The sequence below is a fragment of the Halichoerus grypus genome, chromosome 2, assembly GCF_964656455.1.
Source record: "Halichoerus grypus chromosome 2, mHalGry1.hap1.1, whole genome shotgun sequence".
Classification (NCBI taxonomy): Eukaryota; Metazoa; Chordata; class Mammalia; order Carnivora; family Phocidae; genus Halichoerus; species Halichoerus grypus.
Genome location: NC_135713.1, coordinates 208,225,959 through 208,244,800, shown reverse-complemented (window position 1 = coordinate 208,244,800; position 18,842 = coordinate 208,225,959). Strand labels below are relative to the sequence as shown.

Sequence of the window (18,842 nt, the reverse complement as noted above, 5' to 3'; positions counted from 1 at the left end):
TGGGGGTTTTTGCCTATAAGAGTGTGCAGGGCACATTCAAGGTTGTATGGGATGTGGAATGGGCCTTTGTTGTATGGGACTCCCCCAAACACAGCAAGGTGTCCGACCTCTTCCACTTCGGCTGGCAGCCCCCCCTCCAAAGCCCCCCCGCCCCGGCCCTGTGCCCTATTGTTGAGGGCAACCAGAAATTACTTTCACAGATTCCAGAACTGCTGTCTTAGGTTTCCAAGGGCTCCCATGGTAACCTAGAGCTTTTAATTACTTTGTCTATGGGGAGTTATTCAATGGGCCAAAGGAACTGGCACATTTTTAGGATTATAAATAGTTTCTACTTGGGGGCTGCTGTACCTTCAATTACTGATTCATAGCTCTTGGTGGGAGGTTGGAGAGTATAGATCATCCATGAAGTTTCCTTCAGAATTGCCACTTTACTGAAAGGCTTCGGGACTATAGACAGTAAATAACTTACAATAAGATCTGCAGTTAGAGTCCCTGCGTTTCTCTGCTGACTTGTCCCCCTGATCGAACGCTGCGATGAGCTCAGGCTCACAGTTCTCTCCGGCTCCCGGGGCGGCCAGCGGAGGGGCAGCTATCCACAGTAGTCGCACATCTTGGACCTCCAGACAAAGTGTGCTTTTCCCCCGCGTCACTGGCTCTTGACCAGGAATGTGCTGCTGCCCCGTGGAGCTGTTTGAGCTGTGCTTGCCATACCCCGTGGGCCAGGAAGGAGCAGACGTGTGTGTGTGTGTGTGTGTGGTGTGTGTGTGTGTGTGTGTGTGGTGTGTGTGTGGTGTGTGTGTGTGTGGTGTGTGTGTGTGTGTGTGTGGTGTGTGTGTGTGTGTGGTGTGTGTGGTGTGTGTGTGTGTGTGGTGTGTGTGGTGTGTGTGTGTGTGTGTGTGTGTGTGTGTGTGTGTGGCCATCTCCCAGGAGACTGACGGCTGCATCTGGGATTTATGGTGCTTCTGCAGGCGCTGTGCTCGCAGCTCCCTGAGAGCTGCTGCTGAAGCTGCAGGCTTGGCCTTGCGTCTCCCTGCCGAGAGCAGCTCTAGCTGGAGACTGGTGGAGGAAGAGTCATGATTAACTGTGGGGTTTATGTGTGGACTTGAAGGATCTAGTGGAAGGAGAATGCATCATTGAGCCTAAGTTTAAACTCCCTGTCTTGGTGGGCTGGCCACCCATGTCTCTGGGCCATGAGAGTCCCTTCCTGAGGCTGTGTCCTAGGCACAGAGTTCTTCTGCTACAGGCCCTTTCCTCCGACGTGCAGGTTTCCTTGGCAGATTGACTTGACAAGGGGAGATGCCTAACCATCTGAGCCACCCAGGTGCCCCAGATTAATGTTGCTTTAAAAAAAAAATTAGGGGCGCCTGGGTGGCTCAGTCGTTAAGCGTCTGCCTTCGACTCGGGTCATGATCCCGGGGTCCTGGGATCGAGCCCCGCATCAGGCTCCCTGCTCAGCGGGAAGCCTGCTTCTCCCTCTCCCGCTCCCCCTGCTTGTGTTCCTGCTCTCGCATCTCTGTGAAGTAAATAAATAAAATCTTTAAAAAAATAAATAATTTGAGAGAGGGAGAGAGTGCTTGTGTGGAGGGGCAGAGAGAGAGCGAGAGAAACTCCAGATTCCTTGCTGAGCTCGGAGCCCGACTCAGGGCTTGATCTCACGACCCTGAGATTATGACCTGAGCCGACACCAAGAGTTGGACACTTAACTGACTGCAATACCCAGGGACCCATGATATTGCTCCCCCCGACCCCAACCCCGAGCACAGCGGGGGGTGATGCGCCCTGCATCCGCGGCCTTGACGTTAGGGAGTGGTCATGCCCAGCTCTCCTGAGTATGTGAGTGAGGGACAGAGAGATGCTCGGCTTGGTTGTCCACTGGGCCTCTGGAGTCCATTTGACTGCGCTTTTTGAAGCCGGCCACAGTCAGCCTCCGGTGCGCGAAGCTGAGCAGACGGCAGGCCCCTGGCTTGTCCCCTCCTAGGCTGTTCTGCCCCCGCCCTTCACATTCTCTGGTTGTTTGGCCACCAGGTCTGGTTTCTGGTAAATGTTTGAAAGCCAGATGGAAAAAATTTCTATTCCCTGATCAGTAAATTATTTTGTTTTTGTCAAAGAAACTAAAATAGAGATGTTGAGGGTTTTTCTTTAATTCTCCAAAGCTGGAAACGATAACAGATGTTAGAGCCTAACCCGATGGTGCAAGTGCACGTGTGTGGTGGTGGAAGTCAGCTGTCCCCACCGTCTGGTCTTCCCTCTTCCGCTCAGGGCCCGCCTTCGACAGGGTGCCCGTCCTTCTCTTGAGGATCTCAGCCAGGTGCCTGCTCCATTGAACTTACTGGATGGTTCCCTCTCAGCGGCTTTTGCACTATCCATGTCCCTAATTTGAAGTCACAGTGGAGGGCTTATGGCGTGACGATGGAGAGGTTGGGGTGAAAGGCACACGGGGCAGTGCACGGCACAGTGAGCGCGGCGGCCCCGGCTCGGGGCAGTGCCGCACCTCCCGGGTGTGGTGCTGGAAGACAGTGTGGTGGCTGCGGGGGAGAGACCACGGTACAAACACTGGCCTGGTTTTCACCATTTGTCCCGTCCACCTCCATCCCCCTGCTCCGTCCACTCAGGAGCAAAAGTTTGCTGGGATGCAGGGCGCTGTCTGCCATTCACGTCCCTGGTACTTGAGGACACGGCGCACAGTTCGGGCGGGGAGTAGAGACCTGCTGGAGGAGCTGCGGTGGTGCCTCCCTGCCCTGCATCCCAGGCCGTGTGCTCAGGCCACTTGTCAGGTTGCCGTCAGATGCTTTTCAACTCTTACCCAAGACAGACTCTTGAGGGTTTATTTGTTCTGTGGGTCCGAAGTGATGAGGAACACAGACAGACTTGGTTTGAATCTCCTCTGGTGGATTCCCCATGAAGGTCTCTCTCTCACAGGTGGTCCCGACAACCAGGTCCACTTTGAAGGGTACCAGGTGTCCAATCAGTGCATGGCGCTGGTCCGCGACGAGTGCCTCCTTCCCTGCAAGGACGCCCCCGAGCTCGGCTACGCCAAGGAGTCCAGCAGCGAGCAGTACGTGCCCGACGTGTTCTATAAGGTAAGACCACCGAGGTGCGGAGGGAATGGTGGACGGGGAATGCTGTGAACGCTGACCTGTGTCAGACTCCGTGGTCCTGTCAGCCGCTGGTCCCCTGTGGCGGGTCAGAGCCTGCCTTGTGGATAAAGGCGTTCCAGAGCATGTCTGGGGTTTCTCACCAAAAGTAGAATGAGCACACACCGGGTTGGGGATATAGGGCACCACATCAAACCCTTGCAACACAGACACAGTTTCCGTTTCTGAACATAAGAAGCCTGGATATATCAGAGCCTCGGCAGGAGTCAGGAACGGAGCTGTGGGGTGGGTACGTGGGCTCTCCTCAGGGCACCAAAGTGTGAGTTAACGATTTAGACACATCATTGTCCATTTCTAAATCTTTGTTTCTTGTGAAAGCTATAAAAGCTATTTTTATTGAAGAATGTCCTGTTTGAACATGTAGGAGTTAGGTGCTTCCCTCTAGGACCGGAGAGAGTCTCCTTTCCTCCTCAGCTTGGCAGTTGTTCCTGCTTACGGGCCAGGCACCTTCTTGCTTCCTGATTGGGCAGACTCGGTTTCTCTCTGGCACCGGCCTGCTGCCTGGACGGCTCCTTCAGTTGTCTCTCCCGGCGTGAGGCTGCTTTTGTCTGTCCGAAGGGTATCTTGTCTTCATTTTAAAGGCTGTTTTCACTGTATAAAGAATTCTAGGTTGACAGGTTGGCTCCCCTGTTACTAGACTCTGGGCGTTTCCAGCGGGAAAGCTGGCTGTCACTGTCGGGGCTTCCTCCCTCCATAATGGGACTTCTACTGGCGGCTTTTTATGTTCTCTCTGTATTTATTTATTTATTTATTTTTGTTTGTTTATTATTTGATAGAGAGCACAAGCAGGGGGAGTGGGAGAGGGAGAAGGAGGCTCCCCGCTGAGCAGGGAGCCTGATGAAGGGCTCGATCCCGGGACCCTGATCCCAGGGATCATGACCTGAGCCGAAGGCAGACGCCTAACGACTGAGCCACCCAGGCATCCCTTATGTTCTCTTATTACTGCGTTCTAGCAACTTGGTCTTGATGTGCTTGGGTAGTTTTCCTCATGTGTCCTGCATTTGGGGTTTGTTGAGCTTCTTGGGTCCGTGAGTTGTGTCATTTTTTTGGCCATTGTATTCATTTTGTGTTGCTGCCGTAACAAGTAGCTGTACACTGGTGGCCATAAGACCACCCTCGTGTGTGCGTTCACAGCCCCACGGTCGGGCTCTGGGCTTCGCTCAGCCACCGTGATGTTGGTTGGGCTCTGATTTGATGACCTGCAGTGTGAGGTGTTGGCGGCCCCAGGCGCCTGGGCATCCAGCCCGCGGCTGCTCACAGCATGGTGGTCTGCTGATTTGCCCCACAGGCCCGCAGGGGTGTGCTTCTCTGACCACCGCTGCCCGGGCGTGCTCGACAGGCTCTTGCTGATCCATCTGGCCCGCGCAGCTGCCCCGAGGTCCTCTCCCGACATCAGAGTCAGTGGGTTAGTGACCTTAATCACACCTGCAAAATCCCCTTTGCCACGTAAGGGAACGTGTCCGTGGGCACGAGTTCTTGTCTTAGTTACAGTCCTGGGGAGGAGGCTGGGAGATTTTTCAGGACCATCTTTAGAATTCTGTGGATGCCAGTTGTTCAGTATCTTTTGGTTTTTTGGTTTTGGTGGTTTGTTGTTGGTTTTGATTCCTCCATCTCCTTTGGGGACTCCATGTATTTGGCTGCTTGAAGTCGTCCCGCGGCTCACTGGTGCTCTGTTCACTTTATTTCAGTCTGTTTTTTTTTTTTTTTAAGATTTTATTTATTTGAGAGGAGAGAGAGAGAGAGCGAGAGCACAAGCAGGGGGAGCAGCAGAGGGAGAGGGAGAAGCAGACTCCCCACTGAGCAGGGAGCCCGATGCGGGGCTCGATCCCAGGACCCTGAGATCATGACCTGAGCTGAAGGCAGACGCCCAATGACTGAGCCACCCAGGCGCCCCGTCATTTTTTTTTTCTTTCTGTGCTTCATTTTGGGTAGTGTGCGTGGCTGAGTCCTGCAGCCTGTACGTGCTGACTTGTGTGTGTCTGGGCTGTGGCCGCTCCTGGCTAGCAAACTGTGTGGCCGGTCACTGACTGTCACCGCCGCAGCTTTCGCCCGGTGCTCATAGGTCTCTACTCGACTGTATGCACATTTGCAATGCAGTTATAATGAGCATTTTAATGTCTTTATCTACTAAATCTGTCATTTCTGGATCAGTTTTGATTTTTTTTCCTCTTCTAATTATGGGTTGTGATCACATATTTTCAGACCCTTGTGTCCAGCACATGTATCATCTGTGGGTTTGCAGCTGTTGTCTGTTTTTTCTTCTCGGGTGTTTGGGAAGTTTTTGTTGTGTGCTGGTCATGGCATATTAAAGAGCCACAGACCCTGGAGGACCTTTCCGCCAGAAAGGGCCACCCCTTCCTCCAGTGGGGAACTGGGGTGACGGGCTGTCCACTACGTTGACGCAGTACTTCGCTGGGTCAGGTCTGACTCGCATCTGTGTAAGACTCCGTCTGCTGCTGATTCTTGCCTTTCCGTAGAGTATGGTCCTCCAGGCTTTGCACTTTTGTCTCCTTGGCCCTGAAAGACTGGGAGATTCGGTTTTTGTCCTTAAGAAGTCTCCAGCTTGGCTGCTGCCTCGTGCAGTTTAAACACGTGGACATTTCCACCCCATACACTGCAGAAATTTTGCATCATATGCCCACAACTCTCTAACAGCTTTTAAAATGCAGCTGGGTGGCTCTGTCGGTGACAAGTGTGTGCCTTTGGCTCAGGTCATGATCCCAAGGGCCTGGGATCAAGCCCTGAGTCCGAGTCTGGCTTCCCTGCTCAGTGGGGAGTCTGCTTCTCCCTCTCTCTCTGCCTCTCCCCCTGCTTGTGTGCATGCGTTTTTTTTTTTTCTCACTCTCTGTCTGTCAAATAAATAAAATCTTAAAAAAAAAAATTTATCAGTGCTATAGAAGCCCTAGGGAGCCCCCTCTGACGGGTTCATCATTCCTTGTTTTTTCTTACTTGTACCGCTTGTATGTATCGTCGTATACCCCTTTTTGAATGTGTTTAAGTGGGACCACCGTGATGTAATTTCTTGTGTGACCGTCCCTCACGTCCCTCACGTCCCTGCATTGTGCCCATGGCCGTGTAGAACCCGAGTGCATTTGTTTCCACTGGTGAGCAAGGTGCACCCCAGCCCATCTCGTTCTCCTTGCCGGGGCCACACTGGTGGTCTGCAGGGTTTTGCCTCTATGAGTAACTCAGCTGCCGAGCTCTGGTCTGCGAATCCTGGTGCGCGTGTGCGAGCACCTCTGGGTCCAGGAGGCCGGGCAGGTGCCGGGGCGTGGAAATGGGAGGAGGTGGGATCTGGGGGTTTCCTCTGACCAGGTGCCAGCAGTCAGGGAGTATTCCTGTTTCCGCGCCCTCACCCTCACTGGGTGTGGTCAAGTAGTGCCTCTTCCCGTACTTCTCCAATCAATAATGAGGCTAACTATTTTTTTTAAAGATTTATTTATTTATTTATTCATTTGGGAGAGGGAGAGAGAAAGCAGGGGGAGGGAATGGGGGCAGAGGGAAAGAAAGAGAAAGAGAGAATCCCAAGCAGGCTCTGCCCCGAGTACAGAACCCGATGCGGTGCTTGATCCTATGACCCCAAGACATGACCTGAGCTGAAACCAAGAGTTGGATGCTCAGCTGACTGCGCCACCCAGGCGCCCCGAAGCTAAACATTTTTAATGATAACAAATTTTAGTGATTATAGTTCCTGTTACTGAGAATGGTCTCTGTGGCCACTATACCTTGTCCAGGATATCTAGGCCAAAATTTGATGATCTAATTTCTTTACAATGAATTGGTTTTTCTAGCAATTTAAAGAATAATTTTTTTTAAAGATTTTATTTATTTATTGGTGAGAGAAAGAGAGAGAGCGCACAAGCAGGGGGAACAGCAGGCAGAGAGAGGGAGAGGGAGGCAGACAGAGGGAGAAGCAGGTCCCCCACCTAGCAGGGAGCCCGATGTGGGATTCAGTCCCAGGACCCCAGGATCACCCAAGCTGAAGGCAGACGCCCATCCGACTGAGGCACCCAGGCGTCCCTCTAGCAGTTTTTTTTTTTTTTTTTAGATTTTATTTATTTATTTGACAGAGAGAGACACAGCGAGAGAGGGAACACAAGCAGGGGGAGTGGGAGAGGGAGAAGCAGGCTTCCCACCGAGCAGGGAGCCCGATGTGGGGCTCGATCCCAGGACCCTGGGACCATGACCTGAGCCGAAGGCAGATGCTTAACCACTGAGCCACCCAGGTGTCCCACCTGTATGTTATTTATTTGTCAGAGAGAAGGAGAGCACAAGCAGGGGCAGCGGCAGGCAGAGGGAGAAGCGGGCTCCCTGCTGAACGAGGAGCCCCATGTGGGACTCAATCCCAGGACCCTGGGATCATGACCTGAGCTGAAGGCAGACGCCTAATGACTGAGCCACCCAGGCGCCCCTCCAGCAATTTTTTAAAAGATGTTATTTATTTATTCATTTGACAGAGAGAGAGAGACAGAGCAGGGGGAGGGACAGAGGGAGAGATAGAATCTCAAGAAGACTCCCCGCTGAGTGGGGAGCCGAACATGGGGCTCCATCCCCAGACCCCAAGACCATGACCTGCACCAGAGTCAAGTGCCCAACTGACTGAGCCACCCAGGTGCCCTTTAAGTTAAATATTTCAGTGGCTTTTCTGAGATATAACTCCTATGCAGTACAGTTCACCCACTGGTAGTATAGAATTCAGTGGGTTTTAGCATATTCGCACATATTCATGTACCACCATCGGACTTTGGAACACTTTTGTCCCCGAAACAGACACCCCGCACGCCTTAGCTGCCCACCCCTGAGCCTCCCGTTCCGGAACCCTGTCGTTCGTCTGCTTGTGTCTGCTTGTGCGCTCGCCTGGCAGAATCGCACCACGTGGGTCTGTGGTGAGGCACTTTCTTCACTTTCCGGACGTCTTCAGGTGCAGCTGTGTCTGCAGCATGGAGTCCTCAGTCTCTGTCTTCCTGAGTATCACTCGGTGCCGAGAGTGTACCAGACTGCCGGGGCGGGGGTGGCGGGCAGGTCCCGGGGCTGAGGAGGCTTGGGCCTCTCCCTGAAGAGGGACTTTTGAAGCCCTTGTAACAAAGAATTCACTTCCTCACCCATCAGAAAAAAGGAGAGGCTGAGTCGCTGTGTGGAGTCGCATCATCTGTGTTAAGGTCTGACGGGCAGGGGATGCCCGGGCGATGGGAAGGGACGGGGCAGCGGGCCTGGGCCCGCTCCGCAGCGCCTGTGTCCTGGCTCCCGGCCCCTCCTCGCCTCTCTTCCTGTCTCGGAGTCAGCACAACTGCTGGGGCTGTGGGGTCCGCGGGAGCCCCGGGCGGCGCTCCGGAACCCTGGCTGGAACCCTGGCTGGAATCGCGGGGCCGGCGAGCGGAGGCGAATGTCCCAAGGCGCGAGGTGTGCTCTTGTCAGCCACTCTCTGGAAATGGCTGTGGAGCGCAGGACGGCGGCTCTGCTGCACCTGCTCCTTCCAGACTGCTGCAGCTGAGCGTCGGCTCGGCTCCCGGTGCCTCCCGGTGCCTCCCGGTGCCTCTCGGGGCTGGGGCAGCAATGGAGCCGGTGGGGAGGGGCACCCTTATCAGTCTTCGAGAAAGCGCTTCCTCGCCCCTTGTGTAGGGGTTCTTCTCCTCCTCCCTCCTCCCCCATCCCCCATGGTGTGTAACAATTGGGCTTGAAAGCATAGACCTCGCCCTTAATTCCTATTTGTGGAGCAGGCACTTCAGTTTTAAACCATTAGTAAATGTTCACAAATCAAACCACCCCATGCTGGGAACCAGTATGAGAAATAGGAGCGTGTTATTGCCCCCTCCCCCCAAAGTTCGTGTCTTACAAGGATGCATTTGTGACGCGATGTTTTGTAATGCAGAATCAATGTTTTGACTCATTTTTAGGACCTGAGGATGCCATTCTGAGCATTTGGACAGTAGTTTCATTTAACCCTTTTCAGGAAAGCTTGTGGATCTGTGGGTGACGGCAGAACCTGGTGTCCCCATTGAAGAGCTCAGCGTGTCTTACACCTGAGGTTCCTCAGCCAGGCTTTCCGACCCAGCACAAGCTCAGGAAGCCCTTTCGTGCATAAGATGAATAACTGTGTCCCTGTAGATGAATCAGACTATTTGTTTCTCTTTCGAAGTTTTTAAAATTAAATATCAGGGCGCCTGGGTGGCTCAGTCGTTAAGCGTCTGCCTTCGGCTCAGGTCATGATCCCGGGGTCCTGGGATCGAGTCCCACATCGGGCTCCCTGCTCCGCGGGAGGCCTGCTTCTCCCTCTCCCACTACCCCTGCTTGTGTTCCTGCTCTCACTATGTCTCTCTCTGTCAAATAAATAAATAAAATCTTTAAAAAAAAAAAAAATAAATAAATAAAATTAAATATCAAATAGAGATTATTTATAAAACGTGTTTAAGAAGTACAACATCACATAATACCCAGTCTCTCACCTGGAGTTTAAGGACCAAACATTCCTAGGACCCTCCTAGGCCCCCACCCCTTCCCCATTCTCATGCGGTGACGACTGTGCACAGCTGAGCTGCAACTTCCCTGCTTCTCTCCCTAGTTGTACCTCCTGTGCTGGTTTTCCTTAAACCAGGCAACTTGTGTGTTGTGGTTGACAGACACTTGCTGGGCCCCCTCCCCAGGATGGCCCCCCGGCCACGTGCAGGTGTCAGCCGCCACTCAGACTCCACACACTCTGTCATCGTGTCGTAACTTGTACCGACCTGATGCTAAGTGAGGGCAGACTCCTTTTTTATTTGTGTGTTGGCTCTTCTTGTGTCCTGGGATGTGCATGTTCAAGTCGGCTTCCTTTTTTTTTCCCTGGGTGGTTGTGTCTTTTGCCTGTTGATTTGTAGGTGTTCTCGCGATGTTCCGTCTCCTCCCTTTGTCAGTCACTTGTGTGACAGCTCTTAGCACGGCTCCTCCTGTCTGTGGTGTCTTGATGCCAAAGGTTTATGTTTTACGATGGTCAGCTTTGTGACTCTTGTCGTTACGGTTCAGCAAGTTGAGTCAGAGGATAGTCTGTCACCTTGTATGAGGTTTATGCTTTTGTCTTACACATTTGGGTTCTTAGCCCACCTGGAATTGTTTTCAGTGTATGGGGTGAGGCAGAGGCCCAACTTACTTCTTACTTTTCTTTTTAATCTTATATGGATAATCAACTGTCTGAACACCCATTAATTGAAAAGAACCCTCTTCTTTGGACTCTGTTGATCTGTGGTGTTTCGGTCATCTGCTGTCCCCTCACCCAGGATGTGTGTCTCTGCTGCTCTCTGCTCCGTTGGCCGGTTTTCCTCAACCGGCACCAACACCATGTGCTTGCCACCACTCCGACTCTGCGGTTACTCTCTATACCTGATTGGTTACAGCCCTGACTTCTCCTGACCCTTTATTCCTCCACAGAAGATTGAACACTAGCTCGCAAGTTGCAGCAAAACAAACAAGTTTTATTAGGATTTCATCGCGCCCTTTTCTGTGCTGAGTTCCCCTGCACATGTGGGGGGTGCTGCACCTGTTCGATGTTCCCAGGTGTCTCTCAGGGAGTTAGGGTCACCTGCACGGAGGTCCTGCCCATCATCTGTTAGATTGTTCCTAGGTACTTTATAGTTTCTACATAATATAAATAGTGTCTTTTTAAAATTGCGTTTTCAAACTGTTGTTTGAAACTGGTAAATGTTTGTTTGGCAACTTTCCTATCTGTTATTGGTTCCCCAAATTTACATGTATATTCTTCTGGGTTTTCTGCACAGATGAGCGTATTGTCCAGGAATGGCAATTGTCTCTCCCTTCCCATTCATTTCCGCTCCTGCTGGTAGGGCTTCCAGAACAATGTCCAGTGACCAGCCCTGTTATCTTATTTTTAACCGTAAAGGAGGTGCTTTCAGGATTTCATCATTAACTATGAGTTTGCTGTGGGTTTGTTTGTTTGGTAGTACCCTTCATTGAGTTGGAAATTTGCTTTTTACTTCCATGTTTTGTAAATTTCTTGCACTTAAGAAGTGAGCTCCCTTTTTTTTTCTTTTTTTTAGGTTTTATTTATTTATTTGAGAAGGAGAGAGCATGAGTGGGGAGAAGGCAGAGAGAGAGAGGGACAGAATCTCAAGCAAACTCCCAGCTGAGCAGGGAGCCCAAGGCGCTGAGCAGGGAGTCCGAGGTGGGACTCAATCCCAGGACCCTGAGATCACGACCTGAGCTGAAGTCAGACACTTAGCCAACTGAGGCACCCAGGCGCCCCAAGAAGTGAGCTCCCTTTTGTCAGGAGCTTGTGTTACTGCTTTAGGCATGCTGTGGTCTTCTTGGACTGCTTACTCGCCTGTTAGTGAGAGCACGCTAGCAGTGCTTCCCACAATTTTTTATAGCCTTGTAGGATTTGAGACACTCATTTCTCATATGTTGTAGGAAAATCAGTTTGAGCAAAGAGGCCTCTGAGGGCAAACATGGAAGTAATCCTCTTGGTCCTCCTGTGGGCTGTGGGCTGTGGCTGGGTTGAGTCAGCCTTGCAAATGGGACATGCACCGAGGTTCATCCAAGGCTACTCGTCATGTTGTCTGTGATAACAAAAATGGGAAGCAATCTTAAAGTCCAATAATGGGGCATTGAATTAGAATATATCTCTGGGGTAGAATATTATGTGGCCATGGAAGTCGTGTGCTTGAAAATTATTTAAAGATCTAGGATACAAAGATACAAATGTAGTGATCTGAAGGGGCACCTGCATCCCAGTGTTTATAGCAGCAATGTCCACGGTAGCCAAACCATGGAAAGAGCCCAGCTGTCCGTCCACAGATGAATGGATACAGAAGAGGTGATACATATATATATACATACAATGGAATACTACTCGTCCATCAAAACAAATGAAATCTTGCCACTTGCAACGACGTGGATGGAACTAGAGGGTATAATGCTAAGTGAAATAAGTCAATCAGAGAAAGACAATTATCATACGATCTCACTCGTATGTGGAATTTAAGAAACAAGACAGAGGATCATAGGGGAAGAGAGGAAAAAATAAGATGAAATCAGAGAGGCAGACAAACCATAAGAGACTCTTAATCATAGGAGACAGACTGAGGGTTACAGAAGGGAGGGAAGTGGGGGCATGGGGCAACTGGGTGATGGGCATTAAGGAGGGCACGTGATGTAATGAGCACTGGGTGTTATATACAACTGATGAATCACTGATCTCTACCTCTGAAACTAATAATGCAGTATATGTTAATTAATTCAATTTAAGTTAAAGATCTGGGATAAAACTCAAAATGTAAAATTATACATATACCTGCATATGCAGCATCGAGATACGTGTGTGGGTGTTTATGCACACGTTCCTATGTGTGTGTTTACAGAGGACAGGCCTGGAGAGCTTGGGGGTCCTTTGGGAGGGTGGTCGGTGCTTGTCCACAGCTCTGATGTGTATTTCCTAGCGGGTACTATGCAGCCAGCAAAGAATGGCTGGGGGGAGGGGAGAGGTATAACCTAGAGCCACTGTGACACTATGGGAAGGAAGGGACGGGGGGACTGCAGTGACATCCACGGCCTGTTGTTTGTAAAAGCAAGTGCTTTTCCTGAGTCACCGCTTGGCATGGGTTATCTTGGGGGTGTGCAGGGTGGAGGGGAGGAGTGTGGTCTTTTCCTTTCTTTCTCTCTATGCTTCTTCGCTCTATACGTCGGTTCCTTTCATAATTTAAAGCTAGAGTTTTCCGTGTTCGTGGTTGGTCCTGCAGAAAGACACGAGGAAGGCCTGGTGATCAGTAACCACTGTTTGCATCTGGCATACTTCCTTCTTATTTCTTTCCTGTTGTTTTAGGTCAGTTGTTTATATGGTGAATATAAAGATAAAGGAGTACATTATTGAGTATTTGGCTAAATCATAATATATGATAGCTACTTTGGTTGTTCCTGGATGTTGTTAGCGCTCCTGGTGTGCCTCAGTGCACCCTCTGGTCAGGGGTGGGTGAGCGTGCAGCCTGGGAGAGTGAGGTGTACCTGGAGGTGGGTCTGCAGGCGTGGTGTGCGGATGGTGTTTGGGGCTGTTGCCTGGATGTGATCATTGGGGCGTAGAGGTGGAGACGAGCATCCAGGGCCAAAAGGACCTTCAACATGGACAGGTGAGCCACAGCAGAGGCTGAGTGTGCACCCACAGGGTGCCAGGGGGCACCTGGAAGCCAAGCAGAGAAAGAGTTTCCTTGTCACATGGTGCTGACAAGTCCAGAATGGGGGTGCTGTCGGCACCACGTGACCGTCGGGGCCCTGAGCAGCTAGTGTAGAGAATGTGGGGCTGGTTAGCATGGGTTTAAAAAAGAGACCAGGGAAGAACCGAGTCTGCTGGGAAGGCATGTGGGGCAGTGGACGGTGCTGGTGTGGGAAGTAGGATCAAGACACTTTTCTTGTTTGGGGTTTTTTTTTAACATAAGAGAAATAAACCGTATGCGTGTGCTACTGGCATTGGCCCTGTGGCAAAGGGTGACTGGTGATGGGAGAGGACCTGGTGTGGGAAGGGGCTCTGGGGCATCCGGAGACAGGGAGGGGCCGGTGGGAGCGGACGTGGGCCCCTAGCTCCCGAGCTGGCAGGCAGCTGGTGGAGGGCTGGGACTGGGAGTCTTGGAGGACCAGTTTGCTGGTCGGGGGGAAGCCAGTCATCAGCTGAGAGCAAGGCAACAAACAGGTGGAGCTGCTGGAAGCTTGGGAGTGAGCGTCTAGACAGCAGGTGAGGGGACGGCCGGGGACGGGTAGCAGGACCTCGAGGGGCTGTGTCACAGTTCAGAGTTTCATGTGGATCAGGAGTGCAGGTCTGTCTTAAGTTAATGTATGGGACACTTTACTGATATGAAATCCAGTGTTTATTGTGGAAAATCAGAAATTTTTGGTTATAGGAAAACAGGCACCCCAGCACCATTCCCCCTGCCCTTCCAGCACCCGCTGTGCACACATGGTGAGCTTGTAATGGTAGCCTCTTCACTCAGTCCAGACCTGGAGACTATGCCAGGTGTCACACCTGGGTCCTGGGACAAGTCACACTGGTGTCTTCCTCGCGGGCTGTCTGTGGGGCGACTGGGGGGGGTGTCCCAGTGTGGTGTGGCAGGGCGCTGCAGAACCTAGAGAGTGAGAGCCAGGTGGGGGGAGCCCATCCAGGGCCCGCACGTCAGGAGGGCATGGTGCGTCTGGGAGCCGAGGCTCTGTGGTAGCACCAGTGTGCTAAGATGGTGAGGTGGGTGGTGGGAAAACATGGACAGAGACATGGAAGGTGGTGCTGGGACATTCCTGCTGGAGCGACGTGGAAGCGGGGGGATTTCACAGCACAAGCCTCACATGCCGGTGGCTGGGCCGGGAGAGGGCAGCAGGAGGGAGATGTGAGGTGGGCCTGAAATCAGTATGAGACGTGGTAGGAGGGGGCTGGAAACAAGGTTGCGGGCAGGAGGTCATTGTTGTAGAAGGTCATGCTGGGGCACAGAGTTGGGGAACCCAGTGAGATGGCTGGTGCTGTCATGCAGGGGGGACACTCCCTGTGGCCTTTGGGCTGCTCCGGGATGGCAGGGGGGAACCCAGGCTGGAGCAGGTCTCTGGCTGGGGTGAGCGGGCAGGCGCTGGAGTCAGAAGCTGCGGTGAGTAGCACACTGAGAGCCAGGGGCCAGTGTTTCGTGTTTGAGGTCTGGCCTGGTGGGACAGGAACACAGCCGAGCAAGCCATTTCTGGCATTACCTGCATTGGAAGCCCTGGAGGAAGTGAGAGGACAGGGAGGCAGTAGGGCAGGTGGGTGCAGTCCCAGGGGTTGTGGGGAGGAGGGCACGTAGGCAGCGGGGGGGTGTCCCTCTTTCCAGGAGCTGGCTGTTGAGGGACCTGGGTTTGGCCCAGCACCTGGCACTTGTCCGCCGTGCTTCGTGGGCCATCCCACGCCTCACTCTTGGCGTGTGCTCTGCATTACTTGTCGAAGGAGAGCTGTATTTCAGGGGTAATGCATTCTCCCAAATCTCCAAGAAGGTGGCACAGTTCGTACATGCAGGCTGGCCCGCAGACCACCCTGCCCTTGCTGTGCTGGGGCACAGTGGTGCTCTCAGGACCCTGCTCTGCACCCGCTTCATCCTGGAGTCACCTGTGTCCCTTGTGAATTGCCTTGGCGGGGGCGGCACGTAGGTATTTGTGAGGCGGGTCATTGTTTCTACATCGTTTGTCGGGTCTTTGTATATTAACCCTTTGTCATGTTGCAAACACATGCCAGGCTGTCATTTTCTTTATGTTGTTCCTACAAAGAAGCTGAAATAGTTTCTGATTTCAAAGATCCTTTTTTGGGGCGCCTGGGTGGCTCAGTCATTAAGCATCTGTCTTTGGCTCAGGTCATGATCTCAGGGTCCTGGAATCAAGCTCTGTGTCAGGCTCCCTGCTCAGTGGGGAGTCTGCTTCTCCCTCTCCCTCTACTCCTGTCCCTGCTTGTGCTCTCTCTCTCTTTGAAATAAATAAAATCTTAAAAAAAAAAATCCTTTTTCATTATAATTTCTGCCTTTGTCATCATATTTAGGAAATAATTCTTTACTCCAAAAGTGTATATACCTACATTTTTTCTAGTGCTTTTTTTTTTTTCCCTACAGATTTTATTTATGTATTTGAGAAAGAGAGTACAAGCAGGGGGAGCTGCAGAGGGAGAGGGAGAAACAGGCTCCTCGCTGAGCAGGGAGCCTGATGTGGGGCTCGATCCCAGTATGCGGGATCATGACCTGAGCCGAAAGCAGACGCTTAACCGACTGAGCCACCCAGGCACCCCCTTCTAGTGCTTCTCTGTTTATTGTAGTTCCATAATACGTTTTTGTATTTATCAGGGTAAGACCCTGCATTCATTCAGCTTTTTTAAACAAATGTTTTAATTACAGGAGATTATGTTTGCTACATAATGGGCATTATTCAGGACATTTATCAATCAAGAAATTGCTGGGAACGCGTGGATCGCGTGGATGGCTCAGTCGGTTAAGCATCTGCCTTCGGCTCAGGTCATGATCCCAGGTCCTGGGATTGAGTCCCAAATCGGGCTCCTTGCTCGGTGGGGAGCCTGCTTCTCCCTCTGCCTGCCACTCCCCCTGCTTGTGCTCTCATGATCTCTCACTCTCTCTCTTCCTCTGGCAAATAAATAAATGAAATCTTAAAAAAAAGAAAGAAGAAAGAAATTGCCAATAAGAGAAGAGATTCTGAACAACATATTGGCATAATATCCCAGTCTAGGAAAAAGGATTTTTTGGTACCTATGGTACCCGTTCTTTCCCTTGACTTGGAGGTAGCAAGTCTTGCTCAGCACGAGTGCTGTCAGGACCCGGGTCTGTGGCCACAGGGTCCCCACAAGGGGAGGAGTGTGGTTGGAATGTGTGACCTCATGGTGCCAGCACCGTGTGGGGGAGAGTGTGCCCAGTTCCGATGCTGAGCTCCTGAGTTGAGATGTGGGGGGACCGGGTCTCTAAGCCCCCTCCGCGTCTACCAGGCTCTCAATCTCAGGCACGCGAATCACCTGTTAGCTCTTGGTGTCCTCATGCGTTGGGGACCTGGTGGTTGTGGACACATGGCTTCTCGCCTGGACTGTGCGCCACCAGCACCTGACACGTGTCAGTCACTGGTTCTGTACGCGTCGACAGACGCTCTAGGTGCTTATCGACAGGACTGTTTCCTGGTGATTCTTGGAGGAACTCTGCTCAGAGAACTGGGATTTTTTCTTTGTCCTGTGAAGTCAGATGAAGCTGCTGGTGTCACTTGAGATCCTTCTTGCTGGTTCTTTCAAGAGAAGAACAATACAGTAGGGATTCCATCTGCCTCTTCCAAGCAAGATGGCACCCCTGGTCAGTGGAGCTTGCCCTTGTCCTGGCACAAGCACAGGACTTCTCCGCGATAGCGGCAGACATGGCCGTGGCAGGTGCCGGGGCACCAGGGACCTCAGCCCCTGTCTCTCCCAGAGGCATGCTCCCCGTGGAAATGAAACCGCTGACACTTTGTCGGCTGCCGACCTGGGAATTAAGAGGCCCTCCTCCCCCAGCCCGACATCTGCTGACGCCCATAAAAAGTAATTGCTTTTGAGATGCTGTATAGGACCGGGGACTGGCTGGCAAGAACATCGACGTGGAGGCATGGAGGAGAGATGGAAGTTACCTGTTTCCCCCCGGGGAACAGAGGGGGATGTAACACCTTTATTTTCTTGGGGAGCAGAAAGGTACAGTTGGGTAGTTAAATTTGAAAGAGAATAGCACGACACAGAAAAAAGAGAGAGGGGCATTTAACAAGAAAAATCCCTAGAGGGGAAGATTAAAGCGAACAGGTGCTGGAAGAATGTTTCTGCATATTAGAGCTTAATTAGATTTGAAGATGAATTCCAGATGGGCTAATTATGTATGAGTTGTTGCAGGTTATTTCTTGTAGGGGCAAACTTATATTTTTGGAAGTGGTGATTTAGTTTGATTGGGTTTGATTCCTGCCTCCTACCATATCTCCTCCGAGAAACTGCCGCTTCTGGGGCCCCAGGACCCACTCAGCCAGCCCGTGTCTCGGGCTGCCCCCGTCGAAGCTGGTGGAGCCACAGAAAGCTGGGCCCACCCTGACCACTGCAGAAAGCAGCACAGGGTGGCCGCCTGTCTCATGAAGGACAAGTGACTTACCCAAGTGGACTGGAATGTAATTCCAACTTCAAAGGGAGGCAGACAGACAAAGCAGTGTGTTGTTTCCAGGCACGTGTCCTTCGATGGGGTGCTGATGCTTCCTGTGTGGCTAGCTGGTTAGACAGACTTGGACCGTTTTCTGGGAGAGCAAAGGGGCAGGTTCCGGTTGGCAGCTCTCTTAAGTTGTGAATCGAGGAAAGGTCGGGAAGGCATGGGTAAACTGAGATGTATTACAGACCAGAAATTTTAATTTCTAAACAAAAGGATGTGGGCCAAATAGGACCTCTGGACTTGCCGTTAGGATGATAGATTTGCTTCAACGTAGGAACAGCCTGTGAAGGTTGTCTCGAAAGGTGGTGTGCGCCTCTGACGTCCGTGGACAGGTGGGATGCGCCAGGGTGGCCTGACGTCGCCCTGCAGGCCTCAGCGGGGTCTGCTGGCATCCATTCGGGTCTGAGGGCTTTAATAAACGTAAACTTTTATGGAAGGCCCCATAATTGGAAGTTATGGATGTATAATTTATATATGACTCAGTGAATGATTTATATGATGTTAAGTGATGATTTAGATAGAAAATATGACCCCCCCCCACAGAATCTTTAATGAAAAGTGTTGGTTCTTATGAATTTATTTCTAGAGCTCTGTTTGAACTCAGCATGTTTGACATAAATCAGATATAATTGTCATTTTATGATTAATGAACATATGCTGGCCGTTTTTCCCCATAATTAAACTTTATGTTCTGTGCATCTGACAGAGCAAAACAAGTTTAGACTTTGACAGATTGTTGGTGGGGGTTTTCCATGTTTGCGTATTTGTGTGTGTGTGTACTCATTTGCGTGTGTATTTGTTTTATGAACAAACACGTATTAAAGCGGGTTTCAGAGGTGTGAGTAGGACCGTCAGGAGCTAGCCTTCAGACCCGAGGTTGAGGGGTGCTTGTGAAGGCTGGAGAGGCACGGTGCAGCTGGGGGGCGGGGGGCAGGCGGGAGGGGGCCCTGGGCCCGTGTGTGGCTCACACAGGGCAGTGTTAGTACCAGGCCTCATGTGTGTGCTGGGCAGG

General features: G+C 51.6%; 1 protein-coding gene across 5 annotated transcripts in view; it reads left to right on the top strand.

Moving 5' to 3' along the window:
• The window catches only part of NPLOC4 (NPL4 homolog, ubiquitin recognition factor), a 62,986-nt gene that overhangs the window by 33,385 nt on the left and 10,759 nt on the right, over positions 1-18,842 (top strand). For all 5 annotated transcript variants that reach the window (XM_078066262.1, XM_036094109.2, XM_036094104.2 and 2 more), the window contains one exon: positions 2,920-3,080. In XM_078066262.1, coding sequence (XP_077922388.1) covers positions 2,920-3,080 — 161 coding nt within the window. The remainder of the gene's footprint in view (positions 1-2,919; positions 3,081-18,842) is intronic.